This window comes from Carassius carassius, chromosome 47 (genome assembly GCF_963082965.1).
Source record: "Carassius carassius chromosome 47, fCarCar2.1, whole genome shotgun sequence".
NCBI classification, from domain to species: domain Eukaryota; kingdom Metazoa; phylum Chordata; class Actinopteri; order Cypriniformes; family Cyprinidae; genus Carassius; species Carassius carassius.
Genome location: NC_081801.1, coordinates 2198448 through 2219814, shown reverse-complemented (window position 1 = coordinate 2219814; position 21367 = coordinate 2198448). Strand labels below are relative to the sequence as shown.

General features: G+C 37.5%; 1 protein-coding gene across 2 annotated transcripts in view; it reads left to right on the top strand.

The window, feature by feature from the left end:
- The window catches only part of LOC132130455 (netrin-G2-like), a 58085-nt gene that overhangs the window by 11505 nt on the left and 25213 nt on the right, over positions 1–21367 (top strand). For both annotated transcript variants that reach the window (XM_059542168.1, XM_059542169.1), the window contains exon 3: positions 4097–4740. In XM_059542168.1, coding sequence (XP_059398151.1) covers positions 4097–4740 — 644 coding nt within the window. The remainder of the gene's footprint in view (positions 1–4096; positions 4741–21367) is intronic.

Sequence of the window (21367 nt, the reverse complement as noted above, 5' to 3'; positions counted from 1 at the left end):
TTAAAATAAGTAATCCACAGAGACGGCGAAGAGAGAGAGACAGATTAACTGATTTTACGGTACTGATGTTGTACTTTGACTGCATGTTATACGGATGGCACTAGGTAAAGTTCCAGTTTAACGATGATGTAATGTCCCAGTTGGTTGGTTTAACAGGCTGCTATATGGACGCTGTGACAGGGATCTAGCTCCATGCTGATTGTTGTCGCAGCAACGGGATTCCAACGTGGATAATTGCTCTAGGAGCTTACTGATGTGGGCCACCTGCCGAACAGTTGGCTGTGTATGTGTGTGTGTGTGTGTGTGTTTATATGGGGCAGGAGGATGGGATTGTCGGGAAAGCATAGATATGCTAGTTTTGCATCTTTGCCACTTGCATTATTGGGCCAAGGTCATGGAAAAGACACACACATTGTCAAACACTTGAAAAATTAATTAGTGAGAAAAACTGATCGTGTATTATAATATTAAAACTCTTTCTCTTAGGAGTGTCTCGACAGCAGAAACATGCATACATGCACAGATGCACGTTAACATGCACAAATGCAAGCACACACACAGATGCAAATATACACATGCATACATACTGTACATGCATGCTCAATCATGCACATACAATACAGGCAATACACAGATCCACACAAGCATGCAAACACCCAAATACACACATATTGATGAAATATACATGCATGCATAAAAGCACAAAATGCACATTTGCAAACATGCTAATACATGCACACAAGCACCCAAGTACACACACACAGATGGAAATATACATGTGACATGCATGCAACCAAATACATTCACACTCAAGCATGTAGCCAATATATGCACACAAGTATCCAAACACCCAAACAAACACATATAGAAGAAATATATTTGCAAGCATCCTCATTTGCAAGCAAGCTAATACATGCACACAAACAACCAAGTACACACAAACACAGATGCAAGCGCATGCATGTACACTGAACAGACACATGTACAGACACACTCAGGCACGCAAAAACAATACATGCACACAAGCATGCAAACACCCAAACACACACATACACATACACACAAGTATGCACACAAACACTCACATACAAACATGCAAAAACAACAATACAAGCTTACAAAAGCATGCATATGCATACACATACATACACAAGTATTGCCAATACATCCCTAGAAGCATGCAAATGCCAAAGCACACACATAGATGAAATATACATGCAAGCACACACTTGCAGTTGGAACTTATCATTGACTTTTATTGTTTTTATAAAAACACTACTGATATATGAGCTAACAATATTTTTATTCACTACTCTAAACCTAACCTTCACAGAAAACATTCCCTGTTTTACATTTTCATTATTTAGCATGTTAATTAAGCCGTTTTCCTCACGGGAACCATTGGCAGCTCTTCAGGATGCATGTGATTTCAGGTTTTACTATCATTCTGGGGACATTTGGTCCCTACAATATAAACAAAAGCTGACCTACACACATTCCACATACACAATGCACACCGTAAGCTTGCTAACGTACTACTAAGTGTGTAAGGGGGTTGGGTTTCAGTGGATTTGGAGGTTGAAGGTTTCGGTGTAACATTCTTCTCTTTAATCCAGCTATAGTTTTGGCGTGTTGGGGATCAGAATGAGTTTGTGTGCTTGAATGCATGCATGCATGAGTGCAGATGTTGCAGTCAGGTCAGATGATGGTGTCTGATCCTGTCTGTCTGCACTGAAGAAACTGACAGCTGTAACAGAATGAGGTTTCTCTCTAATAGCATTAATGAGAAAAGAGGAGGAGAGAAGAAACGAAATGAGTGGCAATGTGTAGGCCTATAGGAACAGAGTTGTAATGTGATCTTGGGGAAGAGGGTAACATTAAACCCCTGTCCTGGAGAGAGCTAATAGAGTGAGACCATCAGACAGAACAGAATTAGTGTACTGCAGAATGTGTCTGAAAGGATTAGGATGTACAGTTCGCACTGTATGAATTCAGAGGAATAACTAGCCAAGGAAATTTCCAAACTGTACGAGGATCAAACGCATGAGCTTTGTTTGAAACACTTTGCAACTAAACAGGATAACGCAGTCTGCTATAGCTGATAGAAATTTTGTGATGTAGACTGTTGTACATAAATAAACTATGTCTAATCAAGCTACATGTTTCTAACTTGGGAATGAATGGTTGTTCAAATTTGAGCAATTATCCGAACAGCTCAGGAAACTCACATTGTGTGCTGTTCTTTGAATGGTACCAATTATGTATTAGCTAAATATTAAACGGTGAGAACAGATTTTTAGCTGATGTGTCAAAAAGTGTGAATAAAGGCAGAAACATCAGCTGATTATTGGTCCATCTGTAGTTCTTGGTTATACAGACGAGAAATGTGAGTTTGAGCAGAACCAGATTCAGAGCTTCAGGAGCCCAAGCCGTTTTATCATTTTACTGCCCCTCTTTATTTTCTCTGTTGTTCTCTTACATACACAAACTTTGTTTCATCTCCCCTTTAATTTATTTTTTATTCTCTGTGTGCCTGGCTTCATAAATCAGATGATGTGTTTCCCAAGATGCACTGCTCTACAAGCTTCTTTTATGAGGCGTGTGTGTGTGTGTGTCTTTATTAAGCAGCATTTGTGTATGTCGTGGTTCCTGTGAGACGGAGAGCAAAAGGAGCAAGTGTTTATTTCTTTGTCGTGTAGTGTAATTCTGATATATCCACAAAGATCCTCAACACATGCTGAATAGACAGATTCAAAGCCCTCATACCTGAACACAGACGTATGACGTGAACTATAGTTAGATGATCATCTCCTGCATGATTTTATAAAGCGAGCTGATAGAACTGACCCAGATTTTTAATGAAGTGTGTGTAGCAGGAGTTTGCGATCACAGCTGAACACTCCCTGCAGTCTTTGCTTTTAATAAAAGTCCAAGAGTAGTCTTCACTGTAGTTTTACCATGACATGTGTGTGTGTGTGTGTGTGTGTGTGAGTTTACAATCTGTCTCACTCACAATCTCCCCTTTCTTTTGTGTACACACACAATTTCTACCTGCTTCTATTTCTTTGTCAATCACTGCCACTGTTTCTGTCTCAAACACATCTCCTGTCAGAACACTGCCTGCCTTTCTGAAAAATAAGTGTGCTTAATTGTATTGAATGCGCACTTGTACTGATCTTCAAATTTTTAAAGTACATTTATTAAAAACTGTACTTGCAGATAGTATAAAATTTATGAAAAAAAATGCCACTTAAGTGTACTTAGAGTCACTTTCATGACTGTTTTTAGTACACTTAAGTGCACAATGTAATACTAATTTAAAAGTTTTACTTTATTTACATTTTAAATCATTGTTCACAATCATTAATCACTTAATGATTTTAAGAAATACACTTATTTTGATGTGTTGACATTCTAACAGTTGAAAGCAATGAACATTATTTGATTAGAATTTTAACTGTAGTGTGTTATTTGATATTACTTTTAAGGTTAATATATTTTCAATGTTTTTAATATTTTATAATATATTTTAAACATGCTAAATTACAACCATTAAAATTGTTAATTACAAATATATTTAAATACTTGACAAGTCTTAATAGGCATGGCATAAAATTAACATTATTTAAATTTAATATTAAAAAGCATATATGTATCCATATATGTAGTTAACAACTTTTTCCTCTGAATTGCAAAATTATAAATTGAATTATAGAATATAAACTCAGAATTCCAAGAAACAAAATTGAGATTAAATTGTGAAAATCTAAACTGAGATTAAAAAGTCAAAATATTATAGTAATCATAGTATCCTATTTCCATATAACTATATTTCAAAGACTAAAGAAGTAATTATGAAATTACATTTGAAGATGCACTTCAGTTCTGCTTAACTGGGTCAAAAAAGCACTCCTAACCAAGTTCACCTAACTGCATTTATTATATCATTAAAACTCTAATACATTTCCATTCGTTTGAAGTTAACCTGTAATTAAGTGTCTGAAGACCAGATTTATTTCCATAAGTACTTTTTTAAATGTATGCTGAAGTGCGCTTCTTTTTCACAAGGGTGTCTCTCTGTCTTGTCTGTCTGCAGGAGAATCCATATCTCTGCAGTGATGAATGTGATGCATCTAACCCTGACCTGGCTCATCCGCCACAGCTGATGCAGGATCGTGAGCGCAGCGGTCTCATCACCTACTGGCAGACGGTCACGTGGCAGCGCTATCCCAAGCCTCTTCAGGCCAACATCAGTCTGTCCTGGAACAAAACCCTCGAACTCACCGACGACATTCAGATCACCTTCGAATACGGCCGGCCCACCATCATGGTGCTGGAGAAGTCACTGAATTTCGGCCGCACGTGGCAGCCCTTCCAGTACTACGCCGACGACTGCATGGACACATTCAGCATACCAGCGAGACGAGCACGTGACCTGACCGTGGACAACATCACACGTGTCTTTTGCACAGAGCAGTACTCACGATGGGTCGGGTCCAAGAACGAGAAGGTGGTGCGGTTCGAGGTGCGTTCCCGCTTCGCCATCTTCGCCGGCCCGAGGTTGCTGAACATGGAAGGCCTTTACACACGGATGGAGAGCATGAAGGGTTTACGAGATTTCTTCACCTTCACCAATCTCAGGCTCCGCCTCCTCAAGCCCGCTCTCGGAGGAACATACGTCCAGAGAGAAAACCTGATGAAATACTTCTACGCCATTTCTAACGTGGAGGTGCTGGCCAGGTGAGAACACACAAGCTGAACTACCAGCATTAAATATTAAAACACAGCAACACTGACTTAGCCAATGGTGTGAGTTTGGGGGCGGAGCTATCTGTTTGACCGACCAATGTCTTTTTTAAACATTACATACTTTACCTTTAAATTAACAATTTGTTGTTATTCTAGGTCTTTTGCAGTTTTAAATTTGAAAAACTAAGGATTCATAACTATGAACATTCTAAATTTGGAGTTACCTGACATAAATTATAATGATGCATATTTAAAGCATATTTATATATATATATATATATATATATATATATATTTTTTTTTTTTTTCAAAATAATATTAAATCATAGATAGATAGATAGATAGATAGATAGATAGATAGATACAGCTAGATAAATAGAGAAACAGAAATATTTAGAATTTTTGTATAACATTATTTAATATTTAATAAATATTAATAATACTATTTTTAATGTTTTATTTTTTTTATTTGTAATATATAATTATTAATATTTTTCAAATAATTATATTATATTATATTATATTATATTATATTATATTATATTATATTATATTATATTATATTATATTATATTATATTATATTATATTATATTATATTATATTATATTATATTATATTATTGCAACCCACTATCTCTAATGTCCACACAGAAATGTTCACTTACTTGGTATTAGATGATGACTAATCTACCCCGTGCTATCATTGTGAGTTAAGCGACTCTACTGAGTCAGGTCAGTTATTATCCATAAAGCATTTGGAGCAACTCATCTAATCAGATTGTGTTGTGTATTATTATAGAGGCAAATGGATGCATGTTTTCATAGGGCATGTTATCATAACCAATAACTATTAAAACTATCAGGAGGGGAACAAATGATCTGCAGTAATGCTCCAGTCATTACTTGTACAGATATTGACTGTCGTAATGGTATAAATGAGACACTGGGGTCTATCACAGGTCTGGGCCGTTATTGCAGTGAATAAAAGCATATTAAGAATAACCCTGTCTTACATATCAAACCATGGCATGATTGCTACTGTATTAATCAATATTTTAGCCTGAAATAAAAAAATTTATCCATTAAAATAAATAAATAAATTGTGAATTAAGTAAAAAAAATATGTAGTAATAAATAATCTATTCTTTCATCGGCGCTGAGAGCTTTTTTGGGCAGTGTGCTGACTTATACGTATACTAATATAACTAAAATTGAACTAAAAAATTAATAAATATTATATAGACACAATAAAAAAAATAACTAATATAAAATTTGAAAAACTCAACAAAATTACTAAAACTAATTCAAATAAATCAAAATAGAAAATAAACCTTCTCTCTTTCTCTCTTTCTAAAATAGTATCTTAATTATACCAATATCACAGCTTCAGGGGATAAAATGCAAAAAAAACTGTAGAAATGCATCCTCTACATCTGACATGTGAGATATGAAACCACATCACAGACAGACAACAGTGAAAATGAATGAATCTAGAGAGAATGCAAGCTAAAGCCTCACACGAGAACATGTGTCAGAGATCTCAGCGCACAAAGCGATGCCTATGGGCCGCCCAGATCAAATCTCAAATCTTCTCCTGTTTCCTGCACTGATGTGGGGCTGAAATCTGAGGATTGGATGTAATTATGCTAAAATGTGGAAATCAAAAGTACTGGCTCTTTCCATGAAGAGGGCTCAATGGGACGTCCTGCTGTACTTTCAAAGCATTAGGGGCACAAATCACATGTCAAATCAGGCTGTGATGCACTTGATATGTTTGATGCACCACATATACCATAAATTTAATATAGCATGACAAATAGCTTGTTTTAAACACATATTAAGGAGTCCAATCCGGTGTTTTTTCTACCCTGGCTCGAGAAACACTGATTTTTATGGGCATGCCGCATTGTAGACTTTAAGTAAACGCCCACTGCTGTGATTGGATAACAGTTTTACATAGTAAAGTACCTTTCTGTGTGTCTGTTTGAAAAGCTGCGTCCTTCATAGTTGGAGCTTTCTGTGACTTTGGTTACACAAGCACACATAATCAGGACACATCAAGCGATCTCTAACAAAGCTATAGTGAGTGACATACGGTACAAATATTTTTTACTCCCACAAGTGTGCTGAGCCATACCTGTCGGATCCAATATAGATGGCACAGCATTGCTTTTTAATCTCAGTATCTGTGCAAATCCAGTGTCGACCTGTGTCTTGTTTACAAAGGAATCCACGGTGAAATGAGGCGAACAAACGCTTAATGTTTTACTCACGTGAGCCGAATCTTCATTAAAAATAAAGTTCAACCATGCATTCCTAATATCTGAATCTGAAGGAAGCATATGCAGCAACTGTATTCTTCCACAACCAGGCACTGCACAATATTTGGCGATCTTTAACAACAAGTTTATTTCTTGGTTGCTCGATCCACTTTAGTGCAACTTGCGTTATTTCCCTACTATGTCATGCACGAATAAGTGGGCGGGGCTACATAATTAGGCTGTGTTTAATTGATCTATTATGTCATAGGTAGGCACTCTGGCGTTCGCTGGGTATGGTGTTACTGAAATAAAAGCTTTTATTCACAAGGACGTTTTCAGTTCTGAAACTTACAGGATATTCTTTTAGTATGATGATCTCTTATATATCAAAAGCTCAAGTAAAAGTTGATTTCTTAACTCATGACTCCTTTAAAGTAATTTAGGCCAGAAACTGCTCCCTGTTCATGAGATGTGCCAACTACAACCTTATTGCATTACAGTGAACATGAAAGCGTCTCTGTAGGCCTGTCTATGGTGTTAGATCTACTGTATATTGGAGTCTCAGTATATATTATGAGTACATGAGTACTGAGAATATTTGTTTATTGTAAGATTTATGGATCGTCATTTCTGCTCTGAGAGAGGATTTAGACATCTGTATTAAGATACACTTCACTGCCCTTGACTTTCACTCATACTATCAAGCGTGACACACACACACACACACACACACACACGGTCATCTTCTGCTGTAATGTAATGAACGGCTGCTGAGGTTGCAAACCGCTGTTATGAATCTGACATTTAGGTGCATCTAAAGACACACAATTTACACAAAGTATGAAGTATAATCCTGACATGTGCAGTTCTGCATGACAGTGAGCGATGACATGCGTGTGTGTGTGTGTGTGTCATCGGTGAGACATTTCCTGTAGTATTTAGTCATATATAGAGCCACTTAAACAAAACCAATGCACACACACACACACACACACACAGCTTTGGTAACATGATCAATAAGTTATTCTTAGGCTGAGACTGGGTAAGGTATGGCTAACGGCTCTCAATCGATCACAAGTGTGTTTTCTGAAGCAGAACAAAGTGTGTGTGTGTGTGTGTGTGTGTGTGTGTGTTTTGTGTATGTTATATGAGCCAGAACTCTTTTTTCCTCAAGGTTTTCTAAGTTTTACATTTTGGTCTTAAAAGCATAATCAACACAAACATTATAATTCTGTCATTTACTCACCTTCATGTCTCTCCAAACCCACATTTTTCTTTCTTTCTTTCTTTCTTTCTTTCTTTCTTTCTTTCTTTCTTTCTTTCTTCTAATACAAAAGGTAAATGTTTAAAACATATCCTGGTCTTTTGTATGTAATCTTTATTATTATTATTATTATTACTATATTATTAACCCAAATTATTGGATGGATGGATAAATGTTATTATTATTATTATATGGGAAAAATATGTTCATCAATAACAATAACATAAAAAAGAATAATATTAAATAATGTTATTTAATAAAATTATTGTATTATATATTATTATAATATTTATAGAAATAATATTAAATGATGTTTATTGTTATTTTAATTTTCTTTACATAAATAATATATTTTTATGATTTTATTTTTTATTTAAACTTTCAGTGAACAATTTTATTTTAGCTAGCTGCCAAGGCAACATTAAATACTTAATAACTACAACTAAATAATCAAATCAACTACTGCATAAAATAGACATATAAAAAATGACAAAAATGTCCACAAAAAAATAAAATTAAAGTGAACACAATATATAAAAATAAAATCTAATTCAGAATATAAACAAAAACTATAATACTATCAAAGATACTAAAATTACACTGTTCAAGGCCCCAATTTCTGTACCTCACTATACCTTCAGATGTTAAAAGCTAAATGTGCAGTCAGCTGGTTATCATCACAGCTTTAACAAGATCAGGTATCTTGTATCACCCCGAAGGGATTTCTTCTGCACATGAAATATTGATTTGAGTTGTAATTATTTTTATGCAAGACCAAAAAGCATGCAGATTGATATGAGACACAAAACTACCACAGCTATTTAGGAAATCAGTGCAATTATACAGTCTAGTGTCATTATACACATCTGACAGCAGAAATATTGACCAATCAGAATCCAGTATTTCAGAGCGTCACATACACATACACACACACAGTCCATGTTCAACACCGATCAGCACAAAACTGAAAAGCTTTTAGCTTGTTTGTAGTGAGAAAATGTCAGAAAACGTGGAATATCTGTAATTAGGAGGAGACCAGAGGATTTAGATGAAGTTGCAACGACCTTCAAGTTTCTGAGGTGATTTAGACTGAATAAAAGAGAGCAAACATTATCTCAAAGGAGACATTTCCTACACCTTTCTCTGGAATATTGTGTCTTACACAGCATCTTCGTCCCCTGATGTCCACTTACTGTACGTCACTCAAAGTGTCTTACACCAGAAACATAATTTAGTTCATGACTGTTCCCCTCTGACTCTGAATTAAACAGGCTGTTTTTGCCGTTTATACAGTATGTAAATGACTGACTAGCCCTATGCATACAAGTGTAGTTTACTGTACACAGCAGATCAAGAGCCTAAATGTACATAAATGTGAGATGGTACAATATCAATGAAGGCAGTCATACTGTTATAATTATGAAAATTTTAGAACAATTTTAGCTTCAATAACTCATCTGGACAGACTATAGATGGAGTTTTGTCACATGGTACATCAAATTGTTACTTTTTGCTTTATGAAGAAAACCAAAAATACAGTTTATTTAATAATAAATGAATCAAATTGATTAATAATCAACACAAGTAAAGTTTATTTCATTACAAATTTATCAAATTTGTTCAATAATCAACAGTGAAAAAATAAATAAATGCATATAAGCTTTTTAAATGATATATTAATTTGTTGTTGAAATATAAACATTTAAACGGTGGCTGTAATAAAAACTTATTTTCATTCAACAGTAAATTAAATAATGAAGACAACAGGTTAAGTAAAATTATAACAATTATGTAAAAAAAAAATCATATATTTAGCAAAAATATCTTTAGCTAAATAACAAAATTATGGTGTAATGTAAAGAATCATGTGACATTGTTTACAAGCTGTTTTATTGAGGTCTTTTAGCGATTGAAACACATTATCAGAAAAGCTCTGATTTAACACCCCAGTCATGGTCAAATAATTCAGTCGAAACTACATAGTTAGTAAACAGTCAACAGGAACAACAGGAGTTGTGGTAGTTTTTAATAAAGGTCATTTATGAGTCAAGAGCAGCTAAATATTTTCAGAGTTCGAGCACCTGATGCAGTCACACCTACACATATATATGTGTGTGCAAGAGCAGCTGCGACAGCTACAGGTCGCCAATGAATAATCTCCACCCTCAAAGCTCTGGAGAGCTGACTGGTGTCAGTACATGATGAGAGATCACACACACACACACACGCTGCAGCTGCTACAGACGGTACACTGTGTGACTTTGTGAAAAGCCAGGATGTCTGTCTCTGTAAGTTATAACTATAGCTGGGTGTCCTCCTCCCTCTCCGAAGGGCGTAAGAAGAGAGAGCGTGTGGAGATTGTGTTAACTGTGTGCGGTCGACCCCTGGAGAGACGGCATTAAACAATTCTCACAGGAAGTGCAGCGGCTAAAAGAGCGAGACCACAGCAGATTCCACAAGACAGGGATTGATAGAGTTGTGAAGGGACTCGCAAATCAGAACATTACAAACAACATCACAGGGGGAAAAAGAAATTATATTTTGCATGAAGAAAATTAAGCCTGTTTTTTATAACGTTATGATTGTGACATTATTTTCATGATAATTAAGCATTTCCCCCGAAAAGTTACTTTAATGTGTCCAGATGTTTTCCTTTTGAGATGGAAGTATGAAATTCTCAGTTATCATTACTGATTTTTATTACTGCAGTAGATTGTAATGCCAAGCCAGCAGAGGGAGCCATCACCCGAGTACTAACTGAGCGCTCCCTCTGCTGCTTCTACATTCACTTCCTGTTTGGGACTACTTAAGCTGGAACCATGTGCTTTCTCATCGCGAAGTATTGCCAGTTTACCCTGCCTTACCAAGCGTTTACCTGTTATTCTGATTGTCTGCATGTGTATGATTCTGCCTCGTTCTCTGACCATTGATTCCACGGATTTCCCTTTCTGGATTGTTTGCTTGTGTGGACTGATCTCAAGTTTTGACTTCTCTGCCTGGCTTCTCACTAACGTCTCTTGGATCATCCCTTGGATTGTTGTAAGATCGGACTGCTTGACTGTTATCAACCCTCTGCCTGTTTCCACGTGTTTGTTGTTGGATATTTGCAATAAACTTCTGCATATGGATTCTAATGCTGCATCAGCGCCCTCATTACAGAATACTTCACCTACCGTGAATCCAGCGGAGGTTTCCAACTTACAAGCCGCATTCGCTTACCAAAGCGAGATTCTGAAGAATTATCAGGAACAACTTGCAAAGCTACAATCAATCAACGAACACCTGATGCACTACGTACGATCTCTTCCTCCTCCCACGCCTTCAACGGTAAGCTTTGCTCTTCCTAATAAGTTTGATGGCTCTGCTGAACAATGCAAAGGATTCATTCGACAAGTAAAGCTATATTTTGAGTTTCAACAGGATCGATTTGAACCTGAGAAGAGATGTGCATTTCTCATGACTTTGCTCACGGGAAAAGCCCTCGATTGGGCTTCAGCGGTGTGGGATAGCGATACACAACTCAGGAGATCCACTGAGTTTTTTTTACTTCAACTTCAAGAAGTTTTTGGATATCCCGCAGGGGGCAGGGATATTTCAACACAACTCATGAATGCAAAACAGGGTAACCGCACCGCAGCTGATTACGCTATTGAATTTCGCACACTGGCAGCTCAGAGTGGATGGAATGATGTCTCTCTTAAAGCTACCTTTTACAACAGCCTCAAAATTGATTTGCAAACTGAACTCGCCTGTCGTAGAGAGGATTTATCATTTTCAGAACTTGTTAATCTCCCCATCAAGATCGATAATCTCATGAGACAGACTCCCAAGCAACGTACTGACAGAACAGTTTATAATCATTCCCCTATCAGCCATCTCACAGTTGAAGAATCATCTGTTGAACCCATGCAACTTAACGTTTCTCGATTGACGGAGGAGGAACGAGCAAGACGTCGACAAAATCATCTGTGCTTCTACTGCGGTGAACCAGGCCATCGCAGTATCAGTTGCCCACTCAAGGCCAAGTCTTCCACAGGGGTAAATATTCACAGTTTCTCGGTCCTTAAAAATAAGTCGCTTACACTACCCATCACCATAAGAACGGATACTCTGTCTCTTGATCTCACAGCGCTGATTGACTCTGGAGCAGCTCTGAATATCATCAACAAGAACATAATTCAGAAGTTTAATATTCCTACCCAACTGTGCATTCCACCCATTCAGATCAAAGCTATCGACGACACTCTCATCAATCAAGGTATCCAATGTCAAACCAAAACCTTGAAACTTCAAACCGGTTTGTTCCATCAAGAAAACGTCACCCTGTATGTCGTTGACTCACCCAAATACGAGGTCATTTTAGGATTTCCTTGGCTCACCATCCACGATCCTTCCATTTCCTGGTTCCAAGGGGAGTTAACTCACTGGTCTCCATTCTGTTTGAGGAACTGCCTTTCAATTCAGCCTCACCCATGTCTCACCACTAGCATTGAGAGTCCCGAAACCCAGGTAAAAGTATCCATCCCCAATCAATATCAAGATTTGTCTGAAGTGTTCAGCAAGACTAAGGCCACACAACTTCCTCCACATCGTCCATGGGTTTGCGCCATTGATTTGCTTCCCAATGCCATGCCTCCCAAAAGCAGAATTTACCCATTGTCCAGGATTGAGGATCAAGCTATGGAGGAATACATTGAGGAGGCCTTAGACTCAGGGTTCATTCGTCCATCCACATCTCCTGCAGCCGCCGGGTTTTTCTTCGTGAGTAAAAAGGATGGTGGGTTAAGACCTTGCATAGATTACCGTGGACTTAACAATGTCACAGTAAAATTCCGCTATCCCTTGCCTTTGGTACCTCCGGCCCTGGAACAACTACGAGAGGCCACCATTTACACCAAACTAGACCTACGAAGCGCATACAATCTCATCAGGATCAAGGAAGGTGATGAATGGAAGACTGCATTTCTCACCACTAGGGGGCACTTTGAGTACCAGGTAATGCCTTATGGGTTAGCCAACTCTCCAGCTGTCTTTCAATCATTTATAAATGAAATCTTCAAGGACTTCATGAACAAATTTGTTATTGCCTACATCGACGACATCTTGATTTATTCCAAGACAGAGACTGAACATGTTACTCATGTGCGTGCAGTATTATCCCGTTTACTGGAGAACCAACTCTATGTCAAGGCTGAGAAATGTGAGTTCCATGTCCATCAGACATCTTTTCTTGGCTATCAAGTCAGTCACCAGGGAGTGAGGATGGACTCAAAGTTCAAGCAGTCACGGATTGGCCTCAACCTACTACCATTAAGGAGCTTCAGAGGTTTCTAGGCTTTGCCAACTTCTACCGCCGTTTCATCAGAGATTACAGCACTATCGCCTCTCCTCTCACCTCACTCTTGAAGGACAAACCCAAGAAACTCGGTTGGAATGAAGAAGCAAGCCATGCTTTTACCACCCTCAAGTCAAGTTTCACCTCAGCTCCCATCCTGAAACATCCTGATCCTGATCTACCGTTTGTCTTGGAGGTGGATGCATCAGACTGCGGAATAGGAGCTGTTCTCTCCCAACGTCATGGACAACCAGGCAAGCTTCATCCATGTGCATTTTACTCCAGAAAACTCACGAGTGCAGAAAGGAACTACGATGTTGGTAATAAGGAATTATTATCCATGAAAGCAGCCATTGAGGAGTGGAGACATTGGCTAGAGGGCGCGCGCTACCCATTCCAAGTCATCACCGACCACAAGAACCTTGAGTATATAAAGGGAGCAAAAAGACTTAATCCTCGCCAAGCTCGATGGGCCCTCTTCTTCACTCGTTTTGATTTCACCGTTACTTATCGACCAGGCAGCAAGAACGGTAAGGCAGACGCTCTCTCCCGTAAACATGACCCCCCTATAGAGGATTTCAAACCCGAAACCATTCTGCCACCCACTGTCATTCTGGCTCCAGTCTCATGGGACATCATGGAGGAAATTCAACGCAGACAAGAACAAGATCCGCCACCACCACAATGCCCACCAAACAAACAATATGTACCCCAAGACATGCGTCACCAAGTACTCCAATGGGTTCATACATCCATCAGCTCAGGACATCCAGGTATCTCACGCACCCTCAACCTGTTAAAGAACTCATTTTGGTGGCCTTCAAGGACACAACCAACTTCATCAAATCCTGTCAGATCTGTGCTCAATCCAAGACCCCCAAGGAATTACCCTCAGGCCTACTTCAACCATTACCCATCCCACAACGACCATGGTCTCATCTCTCTATTGACTTCATCACTGACCTGCCACCATCTGACAGATTCACAACCATTCTAGTCATCATCGACAGATTCTCAAAGTCATGCCGGTTAATTCCATTAAAAGGATTACCCACTGCCATGGAAACAGCTTTAGCTCTTTTTAACCATGTATTTCGTATCTATGGCTTACCTGAGGACATTGTCAGCGACAGAGGAACACAATTCACCTCCCAAGTCTGGAAAACGTTCTGCAAGCAATTGGATATTAACGTTAGCCTCACGTCTGGATACCATCCTCAGAGCAATGGCCAGGTGGAGAGACTCAACCAGGAGATTGGCCGATATCTACGAACCTATTGTAGTAGGGAACAACATAGGTGGTCAGAGTTTCTTCCCTGGGCCGAATATGCCCAGAATTCTCTCACTCATGCATCTACAGGCCTCACCCCCTTCCAGTGTGTCCTGGGGTATCAGCCCCCTATGTTCCCATGGTCAGGTGAACCTTCCTCGGTTCCGGCAGTTGACGACTGGATTAAACGTAGTGAGAGGGTGTGGGACAGTGCTCATGTGCGTCTTCAACGGGCTATAAGGAATCAGGAGATCCAGGCCAACAGACGCCGACGTCCACACCCTCCCTACGAACCTGGACAGCGGGTCTGGCTCTCTACGAGGGACATCAAGCTGCGGCTGCCCAGCAGGAAGCTCAGCCCTAGGTACGTAGGCCCTTTCAAGATTCTCAGACGTATTAATGAGGTAACGTACCAGCTGGAGCTTCCTGCTAACTACCGTATCTCTCCCTCTTTTCATGTGTCCCTTCTCAAACCGGTCCACCCGGAGGCTGACCCCGGCCAGGTAACCCCAGAACCACCGCCACCCCTGGATGTAGGTGGTATGCCCGCCTACCAAGTAAAGGAGTTACTGGACTCTCGGCGTAGAGGGGGTCAGCTCCAATATCTGGTGGACTGGGAGGGCTATGGACCTGAGGAGAGGTCATGGGTGGCCGCCAACGACATTCTGGATCCATCGCTCACAGAGAAATTCCATCGAGCCAGACCTGACCGTCCAGCACCCCGACCGTGGGGACGTCCTCGCCGAGCTCCAGGAGTCGCTCCTAGAGGGAGGGGTTCTGTAATGCCAAGCCAGCAGAGGGAGCCATCACCCGAGTACTGACTGAGCGCTCCCTCTGCTGCTTCTACATTCACTTCCTGTTTGGGACTACTTAAGCTGGAACCATGTGCTTTCTCATCGCGAAGTATTGCCAGTTTACCCTGCCTTACCAAGCGTTTACCTGTTATTCTGATTGTCTGCATGTGTATGATTCTGCCTCGTTCTCTGACCATTGATTCCACGGATTTCCCTTTCTGGATTGTTTGCTTGTGTGTACTGATCTCAAGGTTTGACTTCTCTGCCTGGCTTCTCACTAACATCTCATGGATCATCCCTTGGATTGTTGTAAGATCGGACTGCTTGACTGTTATCAACCCTCTGCCTGTTTCCACGTGTTTGTTGTTGGATATTTGCAATAAACTTCTGCATATGGATTCTAATGCTGCATCAGCGCCCTCATTACATAGATATTTAAAGCACTACAACAAATGCAACCAATATATAAATATAATTATAATCTTTTTTATATATTATATATAACTGATAAAAAAAAAAAATATATATATATATATATATATATTCACATACACATTTTTATCAGTTATATATAATATATAAAAAAGATTATAATTAAAACCAAAACAAAGTAATTCAAAGTTTAATTTCTTAATACAATTATATACAATTAATATTTACTAATTATATAAAAATGAAAATGGTTCATGTATATATATATATATATATATATATATATATATATAAATTTTTTTACAAAAAAATAAATAAAAGAAAAAGAATGTTGTTTCAATTTTTATAGTAATCAAAATAACCTTTTTCACATTACCGTAACAATAAATGGGTGGGAAGTAAATGTGCTAATTGTCATTAATTAGGGGAGATTGTTGTCAAAATGCAATATATATATATATAAAGCGAAATATAAATATAAAGAAATATCTCAGAATATCTCTATAAGCAACTTTCTTCTGTCAACTGTCAGCACTCACTGCTCTCTTTGAAAATATTCTTTTATTTTTTGATTGTATTTATTTAATTGTGCTACATTTGCAAAGCAAAAATAACATGAGCACGTTTTAGATGTATTGAATTATTCTTAATAAAAATCAGGTACATCAGGTACATGTGTATACAGTATATCATGCATACCAGGGTTATTATAGTTTAAGCAAACATGTTGCTAGGGAAAACCCCACAAATACATTTAGTGTAACCTTGATCTGTGGAATACTTGATTCTGATTGGTCAGTCGTGACATTCCGCCTGAGTTTTATATATTACAACTATTAATAAAAATACCTAAAACTAAAATAAAAATAAACTATACAGATAAAAATAAAACAATGAATAATACAAATTACAAAAACATTTCTAACACTTTCACTAAAAGTATATTTAAAATGGGAAAAAAATATGTCAAGCTATTAATAAAAATAGCTCAAACTAAACTTTTAATAAAAAAGCTATAACAAAAAAAAATAATAAATAAATAAGACAAATTTTTTTTAAAAATAACAAGTAATAACAGTAATAAAAAATTACTGCAACTTTAACTAAAATAAAAGAAAAACATGAAAATAAAAACTAATTCAAACTATTATTAAAAGTATAATAGTATAAGAACCATAATAAGTCCTGCACTATTTTTTTTACTCCCAGCCCATCGCTGGACTACACGAGTCAATGTCTGATAACTTCAGAGAGCTTGTAGTATGTTTAACTCAGTAATAATTCAGAGAGAGAACAGCTCTTCCTCACATCTTCAAAGGTGCTTCAAAAGAGGATGCAGGAGAGAGGTGTCAGTGCAGACGGAGTGATTTATGCTCCCACATCGACGGCTGATTTGATAATCAGTGTATTCTGCCTCCGCCGCCTCCCAACTCACTGTCAGCACTTTTCTCAAATCTTTTCCTCATCCATCGCTTCTCCTCCCTGGGTCTTTTTTTATGTGGTTATTTTCCTGAGGAGAGCTCCTTCAATTCATAAATGAACAAACAAAGTAAAACAAACACACGAGTTTTGAGTCCCATGTCTCTCATTTTCCATCTCTGCATCTCTGTATGCCTCCTCCTTTTTTAGCAATCCCTGTATTTACTCTGTTTATTTCTCAAGAGAACCACTTACAGAGAGAGAGAGAGAGAGAGAGAGAGAGGGAAGGTGTGAGGATGTCCTTGGAAAGAGTTTGCTTTCACATACAGTATGCTAAAACATTTGCATACTCAGAGCTTTCACACTCTTCAGCAGCATGTTTCTGAAGTGCTGCACACACTGTTACGTTACAATAAACACTCACTCACTCTATTCATCACAAACATGTCCAAAACTCACAATACAACAATTGGCTCATGTTCCATTCATGAGTGTGAACTTTAACTGAATTGGTGGTAACATCACAGGAGGCTGAAATCTAATTTGAACTGGAATTTACTAAACTGTAATACAAATTTTAAGTAATGCATTCTGGATGCATTAAAAAAAAGAGAAACATAAGTAAACAAAATATAAAAACATGCAATATATACACTAAATACAAATTTCAACTGATAATATTACTAAATTATATCTATCTATCTATCCTTCATTTTATCCATTCATCTGTCCATCCATCCATCAGTCTATGCATCCTTTTATCGATCATTTCATCCATCCATCCATCGTTCTATGTAACCAAACAAAATTACAAAAATTTTAACTAAAATAAAAATGTACAAATGAAAACTAATTCAAACTATTAATAAAAATAGCTAAAACTAAAAACAACAATTAAAAAAAATAATGTTTTATCCATCCATCATTCGATGTATCTTTTTATACATTTATATCCATCCACCCATCCATGAGACCTTTTTCAGGACTTTCAAACAAGCCAAAATTCAGTTTTATTTTGACAAACCTGCTTTTCTATTAAACATTTTTTTTTTTTTTTACAAAAAGTTACATTATGTTGAATTTAAATGCATTCGTTTTTTTTTATTCTACTTCCTTGCATTCAAATGTGTATTGCAATTCTGCATCATGTTTCCAGAATTAAATTCTCAATTTAGTTTTGAACAGTGCACAACTCTATTGTCCGTCTACTACATAAAGAAAACTGCTTGTATTCAGTACAGAGTTACTATACACTAGATATACTGTACACTATATTACATTCATTATTCTATATTTCCCACTAGAGTGAAAGAACAATCTCTTGCAGGAAGACAAAACAATAAATATTCACAAACAGAAAGCAGACGATGAAGAGAAAATGGATGTAAGATGTAGATACTGAAGATTAAATTATTAGACCTCTTCTCGCTTGAATTGAAGTTCTTATGCAGTAATGTTTGTTTCCTCCTTCCTAAATTGCATTTTTTTTTTTTGCTTTTTTCTTATGCAACGACTGGGAAAGAGACAGAGTGAGGAAAACTCAAGAATTTAATATCTATCTATCTATCTATCTATCTATCTATCTATCTATCTATCTTATCATAATAATCTTTTTCATCTCACGATTCTATTTTTATCAAGAAATACATATTGCAGTCTTTTAATATTTGATTGATTCTATGTAAAGCTCACTTGGATGTGTTTTAGATCAATAGATGTAATGCTAAGGTTCCTTAGAAAGCATGTTCAGGCCACAAATACAGATACTGCCATCATATACTCACCGTCATGTACTTCTGTCCCAGCATTACTTCAGACGTCCTTGAAACGCTGGAGATGTCAAAGCTGATCATTTCCATTCAATGAAAGTGTATGGTGACCTTCATAAAGGACAAAGAAAGCAATATAATAGAAGTCTATATTAAAAGTGTGCTATACATTATGACATATGGCTTTAATCTCAGCCTGTTCCTCAGCGTAAGCTATCGTATGACTATTGTATGGACGACTTATACAGTGCAAACTTTACAGGTGTGGAAAAGAGAAGCTCAAAAGTTCAATCCAACATTGTTTTATGAAAGAAAGAAAAGAGAGGGAGAAAATGATTTGAGCGAACACTTCTAAGGCAGCGGACAGCCTCACTTACTAAACCTGCTGCATTTCTCCCCTCCCTCCCTTTCTCCATCTATCTCGCTCTCGGTCTTTGCATGTTTGCAAGAAACTTTGAGGAGACATTCTGTGTGTGTGTGTGTGTGTGTGTGTGTGTCTACAAGGTGTGTTTTCTCTGTTTGTAATCTATTTTACTCTACATGCACTTAAAAACTTAGTTTCTGCACTGAATCCAGCTTGGGTCTCTGGCGTCCACAAACTCGCACACACACACACACACGAGTTTATGTTTTCTGCTGCAGTCTCTGTAAATTATTCAATTCCTCCTGTGCAGTGAGACGCCCCACTGAAAGCACACGCTGTGACATGCAGAATACATGCAGAAAAATATTACCTGCTACAGTATTCACAAAACCACACATGCAGCTAATACGGCAGGTTTTACAACAGGTAAAAGATAGAGAAAAAAACAGTTTGACACATATGCACACACACACTCCGTAGTGTTGGGATGAAGGTCATCTCTAAAAGCTCTGTCTGAACTCCTCTGGGGTCTGAACTTGACCAGTGACCCTGTGTCCTCTTGCTTTTACCGTACAGCATTATGGGTTAGTTTATTTTTATATATTTATTTTTAATAAAGGGTTAAAGAAATATTTTCCACTTTCAAATCATGCAGACCAATGAATTGTTCATGATGGGGGCAGGAAAAAAAAATATTTAAAAGAGTGTAGAGATTTTGATTTAATAAATGATTTAAATAAATGCAGCCTAGTTAAGCAGAAGAGACTTCTTTCATTAACATTTAAAAACTTTTGTACGGCTGTGTGTATATGCAGTATTTTGTTATTCCTGAAACACTATGCAAGTATCTGAATGCAAATGCTACACATGCTCGATTTTGTGCGTTGTTGCTTTCTGAAACACAGCAAAAGCACTGCATAAGCATTTGCATAAACTGTCTTCGCCACTTATTTTCTCTTACACTTCAACTACTGACACTGCAGAGCAACAATTTGAGCAGAATCTACAGTAAGTTACAGTCGACATGTTCACAGCAGTTACCTGAATAACAACACATCCAGTTTAATAAGAGGAAACTCTATAGCCCCGTGAGCACTGAGATGTGTCACCGTCACACTAACAAATGCACTACACTACTGACAAATGCAGTTAAGCTAGTGAGTAACTGGCCTGAATGGGAAACATACGGATAGACAGAAGAAAAGACGGGAATGAGTGTGGCTGGAGTTTGAATCAGTGGAAGGAATCGCGGAGGGAATACCACTCTCACTGAAGAGTGACTGAAGAGCAAACCAGACAGAGAGAGAAAGAAAGAAAGAGAGAGAGTTTAGAGTGTGAAAAGCAGCCGCAACACTGAGAATGTAGTATTGGTCGAGAGTGGAATGAAACGAAAAGTAACCAATGAATAAAAATGTATGATGATTGAGATAAATGAAAGATTTGTTGCTGAACTAGTGTTGTTATTGCTATATAATACATTATTTAAATAAAGCCGAAATAAAATAAAGATATTAGGTGAAAACTTCTATATATATATTAAAAGTAACAGTTAAATCAAAACAGTGTGATTATGATGATTGTGTTGAAAAAATGACTGTAGCTGAAGCTAAATTGTTTTTATTGACAAAGAACACAAACATTAGATGAAAAAACTCAACTATTTTAGTTGCCAAAGCAATATTTATTTATTTGTTTATAAGTTGAAGTAC